The sequence below is a fragment of the Benincasa hispida genome, chromosome 9, assembly GCF_009727055.1.
Source record: "Benincasa hispida cultivar B227 chromosome 9, ASM972705v1, whole genome shotgun sequence".
Taxonomy (NCBI): Eukaryota; Viridiplantae; Streptophyta; class Magnoliopsida; order Cucurbitales; family Cucurbitaceae; genus Benincasa; species Benincasa hispida.
The window spans coordinates 61,464,547-61,485,751 of NC_052357.1; the positions used below are offsets into that span (position 1 = coordinate 61,464,547).

The 21,205-nt window shown below is 35.8% G+C and overlaps 1 protein-coding gene across 1 annotated transcript; it reads right to left on the reverse strand.

Annotated features, from left to right (window-relative positions):
* Window positions 1–1,424: 1,424 nt before the first annotated feature.
* On the reverse strand, window positions 1,425–15,811 carry LOC120085569 (GTPase HflX). The gene is made up of 14 exons (XM_039041613.1): window positions 15,342–15,811; window positions 14,534–14,676; window positions 13,375–13,491; window positions 12,956–13,070; window positions 6,977–7,114; window positions 6,643–6,738; window positions 6,426–6,539; window positions 4,970–5,038; window positions 4,708–4,778; window positions 4,542–4,635; window positions 3,528–3,653; window positions 3,320–3,409; window positions 2,852–2,933; window positions 1,425–1,843 (listed from the first exon to the last, which is right to left on the reverse strand). The coding sequence occupies exons 1-14, from the start codon at window positions 15,717–15,719 to the stop codon at window positions 1,740–1,742; spliced, it is 1,737 nt and encodes a 578-aa protein (XP_038897541.1). The 5' UTR covers window positions 15,720–15,811; the 3' UTR covers window positions 1,425–1,739.
* Window positions 15,812–21,205: the final 5,394 nt, after the last annotated feature.

Sequence of the window (21,205 nt, forward strand, 5' to 3'; positions counted from 1 at the left end):
ATTTAATTCAACCTCCAAAATTCAAAATAGTTCTCAAATATTACCACATAATTAAATTTAAATACACAAGAATTTGGGATGTCACAGATAAATTGTCAAGAGTACAAACAAAGTCCTAGCAAGGGTCCTTAGATTCTATCCCAAAGTAAAACAATCTATTTCTATTATTATTATTATTTTAAGAAAAACATGGAGGAAACTATAAATAAATGGGATTAGTTTATTAGTAGGGTGCCCTTAAGAGTGTTAATAATAATAATAATAATAATGGGATTAAAGTACAGTTTACATAAAGCAAAAGCACTATTAAGAAAGTGTATTATAATGGGAAGTCCATGAATTGGCTTGCGTCTCACATGGGCTGCAGTACTTAAACAAACAGAACCTTAAATAAATATTTCAAACATTAAACTGTCCTTTCTGATTCGCACATTACCACGTTCTCCTATGAACTTCACTTCTCATCAATCCAAACATTAATTTGTCTCTATCTCCCTCCGAATACTCATTAATCAAATCAAGTCATTTTTTTTTCTTTTTTCATGGTATAAATTATAACATGACCATCATTTGTTATTGGTAGATTAATCACCGTGTCTTCTTAATTGCTCGAAATCATCTTTATTTTTAGGTGCTAATTATACGACATTATTATCCTATGAGAGAAAATATTAATCTGCTAGCCGATTTTTACTTATTTTAATGAGTTGTTTTCAAATAAAAAAAATGATAAATTTATTTACAAATATAACAAATGTCATTATCTATAAATGATACCGCGATAGACTAAACAATGTTTATTATATTTAATTTTTTTTTTCAAATGTTACCCTATTTTAATTTTATTTTAGTGCTTATGAGATTTAATGTTTTATTTTATGATGAACTTGTGTTATATTTGTATTAGTGCACCAATTATTTACTTATATTTTGTCAAAATTAATATAACTCAACGTACTTGTACTATCAACCTTTATATTAAAAGTTTGATTCCACCAACCCTACATCTCAAAAAAAAATATATTTATATATACAATTTTTTAAAAAATACAATATAAATTTCAACAATGATCATAACAAATTTTAGGGAAGTTCAATCACCAGATTTACACTATAAGATCCAAAATATGATAAACATAAAACTCTAAGGTTTAAAATAAGATGTGAATTTGGAAACGAAATATTTTTTAAAAATAATAATAGTACATCAATATTTATTTATAATGCAGATGAATTGGATGATATCCATTTGAGACTTCCAATTTTGAGTCCATCCTCTAACAACTACATCACACGTTTGATTTAATTAATGGAATAGAATTAATTATTTCGATCTCTACACTTCTGTATTAGTTAGATACATGGGAATGATCCAAAGTGTATCTAGCTCATCCGACCTAAATTATGTATTAACAAAAAAGAGATTTTTTTAAATGTCCATATATTCGTTAGACATTGACATTTTGGTGGTGTTTTTGAACAAGGTCAAATTACAAATTTGGTCCCTATGGATGGAGAAAGTTAGAATTTAGTCCTCATAGTTTGCTGAAACCTCATAAATAGTTTCCATCATTTGATAAAATTCTTATAAATAGTCTCCAACCATATGGACTAAATTCTAATTATGAACCATAAGAACTAAATTCTAGTTTGTATCAATTTTGATTTATTTAGGTAAGAAAGACTTTGGCCTTTGAATAATTTCAAGTGAAAGAGAGGAATCTAAGGGAGAGGGAACTTTAGCAAACCCAATTAGTTTCTTCTTCGTTTCTAGACGTTGACCTTGCAGCTTCAGTCGGGTGAGTTGGATGAATTTGGGAAATTTGAGCTGATTTTGTAAAACCTGCAGTTAAAAAGATAAAAGACAATGTGAGCAAGGCACGGGAAGAAAGGTAACACCAATTTTTGTGCAGAATCTTGCAATTAAAGCACTACCCATTACCCCATCAACATAATAATATATGTTGAAGTCGAATACCTTTCCAATTTATGTAACATTTTCTGTCATTTTCTCCATCATTTTACTCTTTATTAGCTTAGTGGAGTCTAGCATTATAAGTGGCTTTATTTTGCAAGAAAAAGGCTCTGTTAGGTCATGAGATAAAAAGAGGGAGAGATATGCTTGAGCTATACAATGACTTCAACATTCATTGAGTCCAAAATTTACCCAATCCCCAGATAGTCTCTATATATAAATATTCTAATTATGGGTCAGATTCTGGTCCTGCGTAAGGTAGATCACCGACCCAATCGTTTCTTTAACCTATGACTTCAGGCCAACGACATCTGATAATGATGTGTGACCGAATGATATGTACCTAACAAAAAAGGAGAAAAAAAAAATCTGACCAAATACCCAATAATTTGCAGTGTGATTGTTTTTTTCCACAATTCCATGTGGTTGAGACTCTGATCTGAAACTGCTTGAATGGCCCCTCTATTTACAACCTGCTTTTCTTACAAAATTACTGTCTTGGTACAAACTGAAGATGATCCCTACTCCCTAGAGTTTCCTTAAAGCTAATGAACAGAACACCCTATGGTTTAGTACTATTACTCTAGCTCAAGCACTAATTCCGTCTTTTGGGTAAGTCCAGGAAGGCAAATATCAGAAGGCATTCCACGCCAATTCAACTTTTTTAAACATAAAAATTTTAACAATTTAGGACATCTTATATTTACAATCCCATGTTAGGGGGATCCATGTTTTTACACAACTAGGACAAACAGGAGTCTCTTCCCTTGTCATGAACAATGCAACAGAAATAGATAGTTTTTTTTTTCCCCTTGAACAGAAATAGATAGTAAAAATGGAAATGATAAATTTGAGCAAGCTGAGGTCAGGTTATACATAGTTGCCTCATTGGTGTAAGCAGCCTTGAAAACCTGAGGGGAACGTATGCCTGGACCAGTGTTCCGTTTTCTGTATATTCCTGCCAGCATAAGTTGACAGTGGAAGTTACTAGAGAAAAGTAGTGACCATGCGCCCAACTTAGAAATCAAAATCAATACAAAGGAGGGGTCGTCCAATGGCGCTATTTTTTATCTCTTGCTAGAAAACATATATTATTTTGTTTAGAGAAGTCTATTAATGTATAAATAGAAAGTCATGATAGCTAGGAGTAATGCACATTAATTGTGTATTGCCATTTTCCGGTAGGTTTTTTAGAATGGCATTTTTGTTTCCTACCACCATTTTTTTTTTAATTACACTAACAAAATGTTTCAACCGAATGTAACTCAAGATATTTTAAAATAACTCAAATGAGTATAATAAGAAAACAAAATGAAAATTGAAAAGGATCCTCCATTTACTTACAGTTTTCTCTACCACTCCAACCTGATGCACAGTGCACAGGAGCTCGCCTCGATCAAATGGGATCAAGGCTTCTACCCAAACCATTGAGTCCTGCCCATTGAAAACAATCATTCCTGATCTTGTCTTCATAATTTACGTTTAAAAAGCAGTGCCAACTGCTGCTAACAAAATAACTGAGAAAAACTACTTTTTTTTCAAGTTAATACACCTTCAGTTTTCCCTGAACTGCATCACAGAATTCGTCCAAACCATCACCACTCAGTGCAGATACACAAACAACATCTCTTTTATCTGCTTCCAGTCTAATATGTTGAGGATCACTAACCTTGTCAACCTGCCATTTGACATTTTGGATTTAGAGATGAATATGGGAATGAAAAATACTTGTGTACATCCTGCATTTTGCAGCCCACCCAATTGTTCAACTACAGCTCTTATTAATTTTTTAAAAAATATTTTTGAGTTTTTTCTGCTATGCAGTTAGGTGTTTGTTAATAGAATTGCCAATAAGGATCCCTAACAAAACCTACAGAATTTTCTTTAAAATTAAAAACCAAACTTCAATGGAGCAAATGAAAGGATATACAAATGGCAATACAAATAATGATAGCAGCAGCAGCAGCAATGACAATAAAATAAAAATATTAGCTAGCCCAAACCAAAGGAGCAAAACAAAACTCAAGGAGTTCCACCTGTCTCTTAAAGAGTAAGAAACAAAGGATAAATACAAAACTCTTTATACACCAACACCAAAGAGAGGTTGAACCTAGCTGAAGACCAAACCTCCCCCAAGATTTCATGTCATTTTACTATGACCTATGAAGTGGCATTAGGGTTTTCATATCATTTTTGTTCAAATCTTGGGACAAGGAACTTGTTCTTTGTCTCAAGGGCTTTGATCTTAAGGTAATTTGTGTCTAACACAATCCTTAGGGTTGAAATCTTACCGATTTGGGGTTTTAGTGTTTTAGAATTAGGGGTTCTCATATCAAAAGGGTTCCTAATTTCAATTCGCTAGGGTTTTCATCTCACATAATAAAAATATTCCAGTAAAGCAAATCAATACAAGCCATGCCAATGACAAAAGGACAGAAATCTATTGTAAGCACAGATAAAAGTATCAAACACTTTTCTTTCTTTCTTTCCTTTTCCTCATCTTTTTTGTAGTGGTTGTGTGATGGGGTGAAAGGTTCCATCACCGTAAGAACTTTCTCCCCTTTACCTTGTTCCAAACCATCAACTTCGGAATCAATGACACATCCAATTCTGAAAGAACTTTATCCACAGCCTCTATCTGTTGCTCAGCCAACGGATGGCTGAAATTAATAATATATTGAATCAGAGAATAGATTAGGGTAATTACAAACACCAATAGAATAACCAATCACCTGATGTCCACCACGTGAACCAGCAATGATGATTCTGATATCTCCTCTAATGTTGCTCTGAATGCAGCAACCTGTAGGACTTAACCAGAGATAACAATAAAGCTATCTGGGGATTTTACTACAAATACCGAGAAAGGCAAATGAGGAAACATCCTTGCAAAATTAATGAAACTAAATCAGATTTATGGTACCAGCAGATTCAGAATGAAATGATAGATGACGTGTGACTATATGATGCTTATCTTGTGGCTGCAAATCTCACCAGCATAGTTGGTAACTTTTGGATGAAACCAACAGTATCAGTAAGTAGAAACTCGTTCCCATTCTTCATCTGGAGAGTGTGAAACAAGCATCTTAAGTGAACAAAATGAATTAAAAAATAGCTCTAAATTCACAATCACTTCTTATACATATTTTAATCATTTTGAAAAAAAATAAATAAAAATACAAGTAATTAAAAATATTAAATTACATATTTGGTCCCTATAATTTAGAGGAAGTTAAAATTTAGTCCCTATGATTTTATAAGGTTAGAATTTCTTTCGTATGGTTTGATAAAATTTACAAGATCGGGTTCTATTATATTATAAGCTTCTCAATTCATTAATAATTTATTCGATATCTTTTTTAATAAAAGAAAAAAAAAAACTTGGGAACCTTTTTTGTAGTCAGTCAAACTTGGGTAAAGAATTGATTGCATGAGCCTTCAAATTTTCTCCCTAATTTTTTTTTATTCTAGTTCCTTTTTCGTTGTCTTCTCCCTGTCCGAATCTATAGTTCTAATTTCCTCCATTCTTTTTATTCCTTTGAAAACTAAAAGATGTTTGATACTGTTATAAGGCATGAGCAGTTGTACACCGTGATCCTATGACAAATTCATTTTCAAAGTTGTACTTCCAGGAAGATAACAAATTGGTTCAAAATAAAAGTCTAGCAGCAGATTGTTAGTTAGCTAGGAAAGGCTCCATTATTTCATAGATCATGCAACTGTAATGCATCAATCACGATATTGAAAAGAAGTCTTAATAAGTTGATTAACGGGAAACAGATTTTGCTCAAGTTGAAAATAAACACCATCAATAGACTCCAAAAGAGGCCATTACCTAGCTTAGCTCTCATTGGTGTATTCAGTATTCCTTAGTCAGAACAGCGGGCATTTATCTGCTAGGTGCATTTTTGCCCCAATTCTCTAGAAGAAAATTATTTGAACTTTCAATTTCTCATCGTGTGCTCCTAAATATTTGAGGACTTCATTTTACTATTTTAGGCTTATTTCATCAGTTTATCTATTTAACTTTTTAAAAGTACAAACTCAGAAAACCATATCAAGAAAGCCTATCATGGTCTGCAAGTGTCATTAGCCAATTTGGAAAATTAGAACCCAAGTTTGGGATCTAAACTCCTAAAATGCCCAATTTGCTAAAGCATTGGCAACACCATCATGCAAACACCTGATATGCTTGAAGCATCGGGTATTCACAAGAGATGCTAATTGAAAGACCCACTTGTTAAGTACTCAATGGATGGAAGTCCTCTTTTTTCAATAACCTATATAGTATTTACAGAGTTGCACTCATAGCTACACAGTAATATACAGCAGATTTATCACATATCTCATCCAAACTTCAATAGCAGTTAACCCCCTAACTACATTGCTCTAATGCTAACACTGACTCATGAATATGATACTACTGCAAGATAAGACTAGATGGAATTACCTGAACCCTCCTCGTAGTTGGATCAAGGGTTGCAAACAACCGATCCTCTGCAAGGACTTCAGCTCCAGTCAACTGATTCAAGAGCGTACTCTTTCCAGCATTTGTATATCCAACCTAAAACATCATCATCCACGACCTCTAAAATGTTAACAACAAGAGCTACCCTCACACAAAAGTAGAAAGTTTAGAAAGTTCATGCTCACGTAAATTCGCTTACCAAAGAAACTACTGGGACAGGTACTGAAAAGCGTCGGCTTCTGTACTGTTTTCGATGCACCCTGACAGACTCTAATTCCTTACGGAGAACACCAATCTAGCAATGGATGTTTATTTACATTCAAACTTAGCTTCAACAAATAAGCCAAACAATAACCTTTTGAACTTAGCATATCATACATAACCAGAATATCCTTATCATGCAAAAATTGGCTGGAATATATATAAGCTCTCAGTGAAAATTTAAGAAAATATTCATAAATAATTATTACAGATTATAAATGGAAAGCACTAAATACTTATTATACAAAAATTCGATAAAGAAGATTGCTTACTTGTGTTCGTAAGATACGCTTATCCACTTCAATTTGTTTCTCACCCATACCTTTCACCTGTCCTCCTGCCTGACGCTCAAGGTGAGTCCACATCTTTGTAAGTCGAGGTAACTGGTACTCCATTTGCGCTAATGCCACCTAAAGAGAGTTTACTTAAATTAACAAAAATATTCTTGTGTATAAACTAAACCCCTCAAAACATAAGAATATTAAGAATAGCATTCTGTTAAACCTCAAATTATTTACACATAAATGTAGGGGTAAGAAGGGAAATGAGCAGCCAGCTAATATGGCAGAAGGAGAAGAAAACGGTTAGGGACCACAAAACCGTTATAAAAAGGACAGCAGAGGGGAAGTGGGGAATCAGGGAATATTTTGGGTAAAGGCTGAGGGTGGCTTTTGCAGGAGAGGACCACCAGCTCTCTCAAATGTGCTGGTTTATTTTTCCTATTTTGGTTAATCATCTTGTCTTTTTAGGGATGAATGTCTGCTAGTTTTGGGAATGTTCTTTTGTCATTTCGATGAACTGTTGGATGCTCTTTGGAGCTGTATTTATAAATAAATACATCTCAACTATATTACTCTATTTCTTCTTGTTTCTTCTTTGTGTTTCTTTGTTGGGTTATTTGACGTAGGGAAGAAGAACCTAACAAGTGGTATCAGAGCCGGTTTCATCCTGGGGCGAATGAGAGCTATGGCTCAGAAGCAAATGGAGGAAAGAATGGAGAAGAAGATCTCAGAGATGAAGGAGATGCTGATGGGATTATGTAAAAATATCCATCCGAAAGGCTAAGGAGTTAGGGACTACTGATGCCCTTCGATTAAAGCTCAAAGGGGAAGATAGAAGAGTTCGATTTGACACCACACACCGGTATGGGAGGACTTGATAAGAGTAAGTACAAGAGACTGGAAATACCTGTTTTCGCAGGGGAAAACCCAGAGTCATGGGTGTATAGGGCGGAGCACTACTTCGAGATTCATGAGCTGTCGGACTCGGAGAAAGTGATGATAGCTGTAATCAGCTTTGGACTAGACGAGGTCGACTGGTTTTGTTGGAGTCACAATCGGAAGTCGATCACTATGTGGGAGGAATTGAAGAGAAGGATGTTTGAATATTTCAGACCGACCGAAGAAGGAAGCTTAGACGCGAGGCTGCTGAGAATACGGCAAGAAGGATCATACGCGGATTACGTGAAGAAGTTTGTAACGTATGCGACTCCTCTCCCTGCCTTGCAGAGGATGTTCTCAAAGACGCCTTCATCAATGGGCTGGAACCTACTCTGAGGGTTGAGGTGATTAACAAAAAGCCAACGACACTGGAGGAATGTATGCACGAAGCCCAGCTGGTAAGTGATCGAAACATGGCCCTAAAGCTAGCCTTAACGGACCTGGGAGTAGTTAGGCCGGGAAAGAAAGAAGCCCAAATGAAGGAGGGCTCGACGTCTGAAAGAAGGAGTGGGAGGCTGTTGGACGTCCAAGCTACAAAACACATCACCATACCAGTGAAAGGCAATTATGTGAAAAGAGATCCGCCAATGAAGCGCCTATTAGATAGCGAGTTGTGTGACCGGCTAGACAAAGGCCTTTGCTTTAGATGTAAAGAGAAATACGCACCAGGCCATAGATGCAAAGTAAAGGAAAATCGCGAGCTCATGTTGTTCATTACCAATGAAGATGAGGAACTGATCGTGGAGGAAGAAGAAGAAAAAGAAGAGAAAACGGAAATGAAAGCCATCGAGGTCGAGGAGAAAGCAGAAATTGCTTTGAGGTCCATGTTTAGGTTGTCTGCTCGAGGGACAATGAAGCTAAAAGGGGAGCTGAAGGGACAAGAAGTCCTCATTCTAATAGACTGTGGAGCAACCCACAACTTTATTCATCAGAAAATAGTAAGAGAGCTACATCTTCCGGTTGATAAGAAAAGCTTCAATGTGGTGATCAGGAATGGTACGACAATACAAGGGGAATGAGTATGCAAGGCCCTGGAGTTGGAGCTTCCTGAGCTGACCGTGAAGGCTGACTTTCTTGCCATTGATCTCGGACAAATGGACCTAGTCTTAGGAATGCCGTGGTTATGCACAATAGGGTTTATGGGAGTTCATTGGCCTTCACTAACCATGCCCTTCTTGGCAGGTAACTCACAGGTCATACTACGCGGTGATCTCTAACTTACCAAGACAGAAGTGTCATTCAAGGCCTTGGCTAAAACATGGTACGTAGAGAACCAAGGAATTTTGGTTGAGTTTCAGAATTTTGAGTTCGAAGAAGAGACATGGGAGGAAGAAGAGGGTGAGACCAAGCAAAGCATGGAGGACGAACTCCCAGTCATGATAAAAGCCTTATTAGAACAAAGTGAGGATGCGTTTGAATCTCCTTCAACCCTACCTCCAAGAAGAACGGTAGATCATTGTATACTGATTTGTGCAAATCAGAAACCCATCAACATTAGGCCCTACAAATATGGCCATAGCCAGAAGGAAGAGAATGAAAAGCTGGGTGAAGAGATGTTGAACGCAAGGATTATTCAACCAAGCCATAGCCCATACTCGAGTCCAGTCTTTTTAGTAAAGAAGAAAGATTGAGGATGGAGGTTTTGTGTTGATTATCGGAAGTTGAACTAGGCCACAGTGTCAGATAAATTCCCCATTCCAGTAATAGAAGAGCTCTTGGATGAACTACATGGAGCATCTGTTTACTCGAAGTTGGATCTAAGGACTGGCTACCATCAGATTCGAATGAATGAGGGAGATATCAAGAAGACTGCGTTTAGAACTCACGAGGGGCATTATGAGTTCTTGGTGATGCCCTTTGGGTTGACAAACGCCCCGATCACCTTCCAATCTCTAATGAACCAGGTATTTCGGCCATTCCTTCGTCGATTCGTTTTAGTATTCTTTGACGATATTTTGGTATACAGCCCCGACATCTCAACACATGAAACACATTTGGGAGTGGTGTTTAACATTCTTCGCGATAACAAGCTGTATGCCAACAAAAAGAAATGCACCTTCTGCCAAACCAGGGTACAATATTTAGGCCATTGGATTTCAGCACAAAGAGTGGAAGTAGACGATGGCAAGATCAAGGTGACAAGAGAATGACCCCAATCGAAGAATGTGTCTGAGCTGATGGGGTTCTTGGGATTCACTAGCTATTATAGAAGATTTGTGCAAGGCTACGGAAGCATTGCAACACCTCTCACCCGACTCCTTCAAAAGAACTCTTGCGTGTGGGATGATGAAGCCTCACAGGCGTTTGATCAATTGAAGCAAGCCATGGTGACAACCCCTGTTCTGGCTCTTCCGAATTTCTTGAAGTCATTTGTTATAGAAACCGATGCTTCAGGGTTTGGGTTAGGTGTTGTATTATCTCAAGAATCTAAACCTATAGCCTATTTCAGTCAAAAGCTGTCATCGAGAGCCCAAGCCAAGTCCATATATGAAAAAGAGTTGATGACTGTGGTGTTAGCAGTGCAAAAGTGGAGACATTACTTGCTATGGAATAAGTTGACCGTGATATCAGATCAAAAGGCTCTCAAATTCCTAATCGAACAATGCGAAGTCCAGCTACAGTTCCAAAGGTGGTTGACAAAACTGCTAGGATATGATTTTGAGATATTTTATCAACCGGGCTTGCAAAACAAAGCAGTTGATGCCTTGTCTCGAGTCCCCAATTCAGCTGAATTATATGTGTTGACGGCTCCCACCCTAATAGACATTGAGGTCATGCTGAAAGAGGTGGAAGAGGACGAGGAGCTCCAAAAGATAATAGCCTATTGAAGAAGGATCCAGATGGGAAACCTAAATATAAGTGGCAACTAAATATAAGTGGCAACATGACAGATTACTCTACAAGGACAGGTTGGTTCTCTCTCGAAATTCCAGTTTGATCCCATCCTTGTTGCATACGTTCCATGACTTTGTATTGGGAGGCCACTCTGGGTTCCTAAGGACGTATAAAAGGATGAATGGGGAATTGTTCTGACAAGGAATGAAGACAGATGTTAAAAAATATGTGGAAGGATGCAAAATTTGTCAAAGGAACAAGACCGAGTCCTTGTCCCCAGCTGGATTATTGCAGCCACTCCCCATCCCGTGCCTGGTTCTGGAAGAATGGTGTATGGACTTTGTGAAAGGCTTACCGAAGGTAGGTGGATACGACTCCATCATGATAGTGGTGGACCGATTAAGTAAGTATGCCCACTTCATCACTCTCAAACATCCATTCACAGCAAAACAGATAACAGAAGTGTTCATTCAAGAGGTGGTCTGACACCACGAAATTCCAATCTCAATCCTATCAGATTGGGATAAAATTTTCTTAAGTAATTTTTGGAAAGAGATGTTCGTATCCATGGGTACACAACTGAAGAGAAGCACGGCCTTTCACCCTCAGACAGATGGCCAAACGGAGAGGGTCAATCGATGTTTAGAAACTTACCTCAGGTGCTTTTGCAATGAACAACCTACTTAATGGAACAAATGGATTGCATGGGCTGAATTATGGTATAATACCACATTCCACATATCTATAAAGACCACCCCTTACCAGGCTATTTATGGAAGACCACCTCCACCTCTGGTTTCGTATGGAGACAGGAAAACTACCAATAATTCGGTCGAGCAACAACTGCAAGAAGAGATTCGGCGCTTAGTGCCTTAAAAGAAAATTTGATGATGGCACAAAATTGTATGAAGAAGCAGGCCGATAAACATCAAAGAGAATTGAGCTTTGAAATTGGAGATGAGGTTTATTTGAAGTTGCGCCCCTATAGACAGAGATCACTAGCAAAGAAAAGAAGTGAGAAATTGTCACCTAGGTTCTATGGACCTTACCGAATCCTCGAAAGAGTTGGATAAGTGGCTTATAAATTGGCTTTACCTCTCGAAGTTGCGATTCACAATGTATTCCACATATCTCAACTGAAAAAAAAGTTAGGTCAAGGCCACCAGATTCAACGGCACCCCCAGCTTTAACAGAAGAATTTGAGCTACAAGCCAATCCATAAACAGTCCTAGGGGTGAGATGGAATGGGGAGCTAGCATCCAACCAATGGCTCGTGAAATGGAAGGGTCCATCTGAGAATGAAGCTACATGGGAAGTAGTCCACTTAATGAATCAACAATTTCCTCATTTCCACCTTGAGGACAAGGTGCATTTCGAGAGAGACGGTATTGTTAAACCTCAAATTATTTACACATATAAACGTAGGGGTAAGAAGGGAAATGACCAGCCAACTAATATGGCAGAAGAAGAAGAAAATGGTTAGGGACCACAAAACTGTTATAAAAAGGACAGCAGAGGGGAAGTGGGGAATCAGGGAATATTTTAGGTAAAGGCTGAGTGTGGCTTTTGCAGGAGAGGACCACCAACTCTCTTAAATGTGCTGGTTTATTTTTCCTATTTTGGTTAATCATCTTGTCTTCTTTAGGGATGAATGTCTGCTAGTTTTGGGAATGTTCTTTTGTCATTTCGATAAACTGTTGAATGCTCTTTAGAGCTGTGTTTATAAATAAATACATCTCAGCTATATTGATCTGTTTCTTCTTGTTTCTTCTTTGTGTTTCTTTGTTGGGTTATTTGACGTAGGGAAGAAGAACCTAACACATTCCTCCCCCCACTCCCCAAAAAGAAAAAAAGACATCCTTTGAAGATAACAAAGGACCCATTTGATAACCATTTGATTTCTGAAAATTAAGTTCGTAAATATTACTCCCACCTATAAATTCCTTTGTTTTGTTATTCACTTTCTACTAATGTTTTCAAAACCAAGCCACGTTTTGAGAACCAAAAAAAATAATTGTTTTGACAAATTTGTTTTTGTTTTGAAATTTGATTAAGAATTTGAATATTTATTTAAAAAGTAAAAATCATGGCAACGAAATTGGGAGATAACAAACATATATTTAAAAATAGAAAATTACAAGCGAAATCAATAGGAACGGGGCCTATATAAAATTCATTCAAGTGCATGAACGTTGCCTGTAAAGATGCCTCATGTGTTGCTGCTCTCTGATTGAAGATATCCAGGATTAGGGCAGTACGATCACAAACTCTTACATCTCCGCCAAATGATTTTTCCAAGTTTCTCAGTTGCCTAAGAGAAGAGATTATAAGTTCTATGACAAGGGAAAACGATTTAGCTTTCTTGAACAAGAAGATACATATGTAACAGAAAACATTGCCAGACCCGCAATTTGCAAAATAGCATCTCTAATCACAACACAAGCTAGAAATGAGCAGGAAAGTAAACTATTAAGGGAACTTTTTGGAAAATAATGGCGATAAAATAACATTAATGCCAATGATGCACTGTTCCCTCGCTTATAAGAAATGATAATATGCATTAACAGAATCATTAAAAATAATAATAACAATAAATAAAAAGAGAACAAACTCACCCAGCTGAAAGCTCATCATCAAATATCACAGTCTCTATACCTAATGCATGAATTGCACTCTTGATTTCTGCAACTTTGCCAGATCCTATGTAAGTCCTTGGATTTGGAGAAGCTAGTCTGCATATAATTACATTGGAGGGAAAAAGATCTGAATATTCTTTTATGTAAGAAACATGGCAAACTAAGTGCCAGAGGAATTTCAAAAAACATTTCCATTGGACAATGAGAAAAGACAGACTATAATCTCCAAAATAAGGGGAGATTTTACACTGAGACAGAGCTAAATGATGAAAAAATTTTAGGGTGAGAATAAACAATTCAGCTTGTGGATCAGATTCTTAAAGACCAACATTTAAGCCCCTGTTATAAGGCATTTGAATTGATAACCAAATTATAAAGCCAAATAAAGTTTTCAGAACCTTTCAAAATTGGTTAGGTTTTTTTTTTTTTTTTTTTTAATTTTAAAAATAAGTTTTTCTGGGAAGTACAAACATCACAAAGACAAAGAAATTATGACTAAACATCTAAACTAAAAAGATAATAGTTATCAAACTCAAACGAACATTATGCGATAACTACCTGAAGTGTGCTGAAAAGAACAGGAAACAGAAAAATAAAGTAATTAAGATTGTTAGAAGAAGGGATAATATGGCCCACATCAAAGCTGTTTGACATTCTTGCACATTAAGAGAGTACTAAATAAAGAGACAATTTAATATAAACATCCACCACCATTTGAAAATATATCATGATCAATATCAAGAAAATGCATATTGCAGGAAATCTCTTGACACCATTGAAGTTGGTTTCCATTAGTAAACTTAGTTTTTTCTTTTAGGATAGAATCCAAAAGTAAACTTAGTAAATAATCTTATTGTAAATATGGCAAGCCAGTTTGATTAGAGAATTTTCTTTTTTATCTTTATTATTACTGGACAAGAGACAGTTTTTCATTGAGAACAGAGAACAGCCTAAAGGCCAGGCTGATTATAGACTTCAAACAGAACTTATAAATTAACAGAATAAAGACAGAAAATGGAGAGGGAAAAAGAAAATATGACACTTTCATTCCAAATATGACCCAAAATCAATCAAAGATGCCAACGGAAGGAATGTATTTATCTATAGAATGGCACACGGAAGTATCCACAGAACTCACTTTTGATATGTTGAACCAACGACCTTTAGTCCAGCTGTGTCAGCTAATTGTGCCAGTTCTTTCAGAGATTCATCTATGCTAAAAAGTTGGCCAACATCTCCTTTCCGCTCTACACCAACAAGGTAGGCTTTTTCTTCAAAAACCTGAATTGATGAATAAGTCAAATTCTTCATTTCCATTTTTTTAAAATACCATCGACGGATAAGATCCATACATACATGTTTTTAATTAAAAGAAAGTCACGAATGTTGTTTACAATCAAGTGTAGAAGAATGAATGAAGAAAGCCAGCTATGAACCTCTTCCCCAAATTACTTCAACCGAACATTTTATCGGTCACGTTTTAATCATCTATCCTAACTGTACCATACTGCATCCTCTATGCTGCTCAGAACCAAAATATATTTTTCTCAACCTACGGGAGTGCGGCCTTTCATTCTGAAAATAGGTATTTTCTGAAATTAAAAGAATCCAGTCCAAAGATTATACGCAACCATCTTATCTGCATAACCCCCAATTGATGTTCAACACCATCTCTTTTATCTCCTTGTCCTCACATCTGCTATCTTCTTTAGCGGGTGTAGTTGTTCATCACGACTAATTAATATTAGTAAATGCTCAACTCCACTCAAATGTAGAATAGTTCATGATTTCTACCCTATTCGTTCTAACTTCTAAATCATGTTCGGCAATTAGATGACAGAAATACATCGAAATAAGGGGAGTATCTACCTTGGTATTTTAATTGATTCTAAATTTCGAAGAGAGTACTGTTCAAATGAGGAAGAGGAAGGCTTCAAGAAACATACCTCCCTTCCATTTCGCAGCTTAAACCTACCCTCGAGGCTATCCTCATCTTCTTGTGTCTTCTTTTTAACCCTAGTCGGTAACTGCGATTTAGGCTCTGGTTCAGTACTCGAGACACCATGGATAAGCTCATCAACATCTTCAGTTTCTCCTGCTTCCTGAATAGGCTTGACAAAAGAACCATGGAAAGGGAGATTATCAGAGGACACGACGGCAGGCTCTTGTCGAAAAGAACTCCCAAGCGTACTGATAGAATTCCTCGTATTTTTTCTTGAGGTGAAGGGGAAGAATATGCGATTCTGATTCGAAGAAATGCATGGAGAACAGGGTTCTGGGATTGAAGGGCGAGGGAAAAAACCGGCAAGAGAGGCGCTCGTCATCGATTGGATGTGCTACCGGTATTCCGAAACAATAGCAGAACGTTTGTGAAGAGGAAAAATTATACTCTTGGTTAGTTGGAAATTAGAATCCTAATCTTTAAACTTTATCCATTTAAATACTTTTCTTTTTTTAATAATCATTTAAATATTTTATTGATTGTTTGGTGGTACGCACTTTTCACAAAGAAACCCCCTTTCGAGTAAGCTTCTTCGTCTGTTGAGAACCTTGATAAGTCGTCGTGGATTCCTCTTTAGAAGGCTAATGCCCTCCCTAGGGTTAAACATTGTGTTTGGAGGATTATCAAGTTATTATTCTTTTTTTTTACCAATATTTCTAATAAAGGAGTGTTTGCTAACCCATGTGTTTGTTTACGAGAAAAAATGGGAGTTCACATCTTATGCCCTGTGGTTATATAAATTGGCCAAGAATATTTAGCTTGAGTTCATTCCTAAAATGTGGGCTCTTTTCGTGTCGTATAGGAATTCTTTGTATCCTTTAGAGCTCTAGAGCTGGATGGTTAACAACCTCAATGATGAGTAGCGGGGCAAAGCGAATACAACTCTCTAGTGCCTCTGGAGCTACCATAACACTATTAAGATCAATGGGTTGAAAGCATCTTTGAAGTTCTGTATAGAAAGGTCGACCTGGCTCTTTTAGGGGCATTGCATCGTGGACGTTAGGTTTTTTTTTCCCTTCTTAGATGGATACCCTGTCGGATCATGTTTCGTGGTGCCCTCCTCAGCAAAACGAGTAGAAATTGAATGTTGATGCTTATTTGAACAATGAAAAAAGTTGGAGTGACGTGGGTTGGGATGTTTATGACTCCTCCAGATCTCTAAAAGGGGCAGGTTTTAGGAAGATTCTCCATGGTTGGTTCATCAAACTACTAGAAGCTCAAGCTATTATGGATGAATCTAATGTTAAGGAGGTGATAAATATGATTAATAACTACTTGGTTGATCTCACTGAGATAAATGATGTAGTTGAGGAAATTTGGGTGTTGATGAGTTGGTTGAGTTTTGTCTTCTTCTCCTATTGTCTCCATATTTTTAATAGGGATGCTCACTATATAGTCCGATATACTACTGGGTTCGTTAATTTTTTTGGATTTTTTGTTTCTTCCAATTTGGAAGATGTTGGATGTTGTTGGTCTTCCAATTTTCGGGATTGGATTTTGGATGTAAACTACTAGTAACGTGTTGTTTCCTTTGCCCTTTGAGGTGGACTTTTATGAATGTCCTTTAAAAGATCATTGATCGTTTGATTGCATTTTAAATCAATTTCTATAAAGCAAAAGAAAAACCACCCCCTCCGAAATCAGTAAAACTATCCCCTCCTAAATCAGTAAATAAAGATAGGGGAGGAAGAAAATAGATAAAGATCATTCGTGCCCATGGATGAAAGTCACTACTCTCTATTTGGTTTGGGTATTTTCTCTAATAACTAGCGACAATATCACTTTAATGATTTGTTGTCATGTGACTAGTATTTGCACAATCTATTTAAAACAAAATTAATTTCATAATCAATTTTGTATGATTTTAATAATTAATTAAATAATTTAATTAGTTATATTAATTTAATATCAAATATTAAATTAATTAAGCACCAATTCCTGAATTCTTATTCATGTAATTAATATTTAAATCATATTTAAATATTATCCAATTCTCTAATTTTGTTTAGTTTAATAATTAAATATTTAACTATATCACATACAATTACTGACTTCCTTAATTCAAATTTGAACGTTTCAAATTTACTCATCACACTATTCTAAGGTTTAATCCATTTGTGAGCTAGTAGGGGACCTAATGGACTCCGGGATTAATTGACTAAACTCTTTAAACCGAATTAATCAATATACGTTAACTACCGGGTCACTCCATTAAAGTCCAGTAGCTGCACTCTTCTCACTATAGATATATATTTGTCCACTTGATTTAATCATGATCAGTAAGTTGATCCTTCACAGGTCATTCGTAATAACAACTGGGTTAAAATTAGCGTTTTACCCCTGTAATACATCTTACTCCTTAAGTATCCACTGATCCACTAATGAAAAATTGGTTTATGGTCCTACCAATAAACCAAGTCTCTCTCAATCATAGAGAGGGTGAGGTCTATTTGTTCAAGACTATGAGTTAGTACTTAAGGGAACAATCTATTTACTATCCCTAAAGCGGGTTAAAGCGAGTTCCATCTTGCAAGACTATGTCCCCAGTTATCTACCTATTCTTACCCCCAAAATGGGAGGTTTATTGAGCGGCATTGTTGAGCCACTCTCATCCATACAGATTAAAGGATAATCCTAAATAAACATGAGTTCATAGTTAGCTCAAGATTGAGATCAAATTACATTAGGTTATCAAATTGAAATAGTCAATTTTAACAGTAAATGGTAATTATAAAGAAAAAAAAAGACTATTTCGTGGTCCAGTCTTATGCAAATATCTTTTGCATAGAATGCCTCCACTCACATGTCTCCACATGAACGATTTCAGATTCACATCGTTTGTATTAAATATAAAGCGAGCCGCATCCATAATGTTCACAGGATAAGGTACCCAATTATATCCTTATACTTATAGACCGTTTTGGCTATATACCAAAACCTAATCTTCTTTTATGTCTTCACATAAGGTTCAAGTATTCATACTATAGCCAGAGGTTCGTTAGTTAATTGGATTAAATTTTTACAAGTGCAATTTACATATTCAACATAAGTTTTATTGAATAAACCTCAATAATATCTTTATTACAAATAGAATATATTTAATTTTACAAATTGCGAGTTTTAGAACATACAACCAAACAACTGTAGCAATTCATGAGAACATATTGCTATTGCAATCAATAACAGAAACCCCCAAAATACAGAAAAGTACAACTTAGGCCCCATTTGGTAACCATTTTATTTTTTGTTTTTGTTTTAAAAATTAAGACTATGGACACCACTTCCACCTCCAAATTTCTTTCTTTATCATCTATTCACTCATGGTTTAAAAGACCAAGCCAAGTTTTGAGAATTAAAAAAAGTAGCTTTCAAAAAGTTGTTTTTGTTTTTGGAATTTGGCTAAGAATTCAATCACTGTACTTAAGAAAAATGCAAATCATTGTAAGAAAGGTGAATGAAATAAACTTAAGTTTTAAAAAAAAATAAACTTAAGTTTTAAAAAACGAAAACAAAAAAACCAAATGATTACCAAACGGAGCTTTAATGATTTGATTCCATGCTGATTTTCCATGATTTTCTCCCTTAATCTCAGCAAATTAGGGCATCCCATTTGCAATCTTCAACATGGAAGTTTCTGCACTTTTTATTTTGTTCAAGTTGTTGTTTTTGGCTGGATAAAGGAGCTTTTAGCTGCTATTCTTTCACCGTTCTAGCTCCAATATTCAAAATTATTGGATTGTAAATTATTCGATTCTCCTTGAAAAAGGTTGAATTGGATTAGATTGAGTTACATTCAAAACTTTCCTCTTTAAATTTCAGTTTTTCTTTATTATACTTTTCCTTTTTTTAGATTCCATCTTTTGTTCAAGTATTATTTAGTTTCAATTTTATTTTTCCAGCATTTTAATTTTTATTTGATTCATGTAATCTTCTTCAATAGATTACTTTATATCTCTTCATCAATTTTATTATAGAATTGTCTTCATCTTCAATTTTATTCTTAAGTACTGATTCCAGGTCTTAAACAATCGGGGCCCGCCATCTCATGATAGAGAAAGGATTTGTTTCATAGAGGTTATGAATCAGAATTGTTCATTAGAGAATCAGTAGGAACTTAAGGAACAAGATGTATTCACAGGGGTAAAACGGTAGTTTTGACATAGCTGTGATTACGAACAATTTATGAAGGATCGACTTACTGATTGTGGTTATTAAGTGGACATAATATATCTATAGTGAGGGGAGTTCAACTATGGGCTATAGTGGAGTGTCCCATTAGTTAAAGAATGGGGGTTAGATCGGACTAATGAGTTTAGCCGATTAATCTCGAATCGTTGGATCCCATGATCTGTAGGTCCGCGAGGTCCCCCTACTAGCTTGTAAATGGTTAAGCTTCAGAGTAGTTTGAGAAATTAATTTGTAACGTTCAAATTAAATGGAACAGGAGAATATATATTTAAAAATGATTTCAATATATGAAGATGATTATTGTGCAAAAATTAATTTAATATTTGATATTAAATTAATTAATATTTTAAATTAATTTATGAAATTAGTTTTAGATGGTTTTTGAAATCAATTTTGATTTTAAAAGAAAATTGGAAAATTGGAAAATTGGTTTTCCATGCTTTCAAAATGGAAAATGTTGATTTTCCAATATCATCTTTTTCGTGCTCACACAAAGTCCATTGCCTTCTCTTCACTAATACTCCAAGCATGAGCTGCAAGCCATGCATTTCTCTTCTTTGCATGTTCATCTGCCATAAATAAAGAAATTTGGAGTTATTTGAGGCCATGCTAATATAGAAATTTTGAGAGAAAATTTCAATGAGAAGAAAGAGTTCTTCCAATTGAGTTGCTGTGAGTTTTTCACTGTTCTTCATCGTTTCAAGCTATTCTTGAGTCCTACAACTCGATCTAAAGCTCCAAGAGGATAGTGGGAAAGATCTTGAGGTGGTTCACGGTGATCTTTAGTGAAGATTGCTGCTATACAATCAAGTTCTTGGAGAGTTCTTTAAAGGTATGATCTTAAAACCCTCTTTTTAGAAGAGCATGCTTTAGTTTCTACCAAAATTAGTGAATTTGAATGCTTATAGATCCTTGATACTTCCACTGCATATTATCTAACTCTAACAATTGGCATCTGAGCATCTTATAAGCATTCAATTCGGTTTAATTTTGGTGGGGTGGGTGTTTTTCATGAGATATATGAAACTGATGCACTGATATGGTTTTCTAAGTTTTGGCATTTTAATTCTCTTTTAATTTGTAATTGGCTCTTTTTTTTATGAGTTTTTATGTGTTAGCAAGAGTTTGTAATTTATTGGGAGTCATTAAAGTTGAAATTAAGATGTAATTGAAGAAATAAGTGAAAGAGGTCGAGCTGCTATTCCAGTTTTTTCAGCTTCTGCTCAAATTCGTTGTTGAGGTTCAGTTGCTAAGCGATCATTTAGTTCCAGAAGTTACACGATGTGAAGAAAAGCTAGATGATCGTTTAGCAATAGGCGCTGGTCGTTGTGATGTCGAATGATAAATCATTGATGTACCTGCGGGAGCTAAGCGATGCGTTTAAATGCTATACGATAGCACTACACGATCGTTTAGCTTTGGTGTGAGAACTAAACGATACGTTGGATTTGCTACGATGGAACTACACGATCGTTTAGCTATGGCGCGTGCTAAGCGATGCGATGAAGTGCTACGCGATAACACTGAGCGATAGTTTAGATGCGGAGCTAAGCGATCATGTAAATGAATTGCTAAGCGACGCGATGATGTTCTATACGATGGAGCAAAGCGATCGTTTAG

What these genes read in the sequence shown, in the direction of transcription:
- LOC120085569 (XM_039041613.1), bottom strand. Translation starts at nt 15,719, where the DNA reads ATGACGAGCGCCTCTCTTGCCGGTTTTTTCCCTCGCCCTTCAATCCCA. An exon ending in AGCGTATCTTACGAACACAA is followed by an intron (nt 6,739 to 6,976) that starts GTAAGCAATCTT and finishes ATCCATTGCTAG; the next exon opens with ATTGGTGTTCTCCGTAAGGA. An exon ending in TACACCAATGAGGCAACTAT is followed by an intron (nt 1,844 to 2,851) that starts GTATAACCTGAC and finishes TTTTAACTGCAG; the next exon opens with GTTTTACAAAATCAGCTCAA.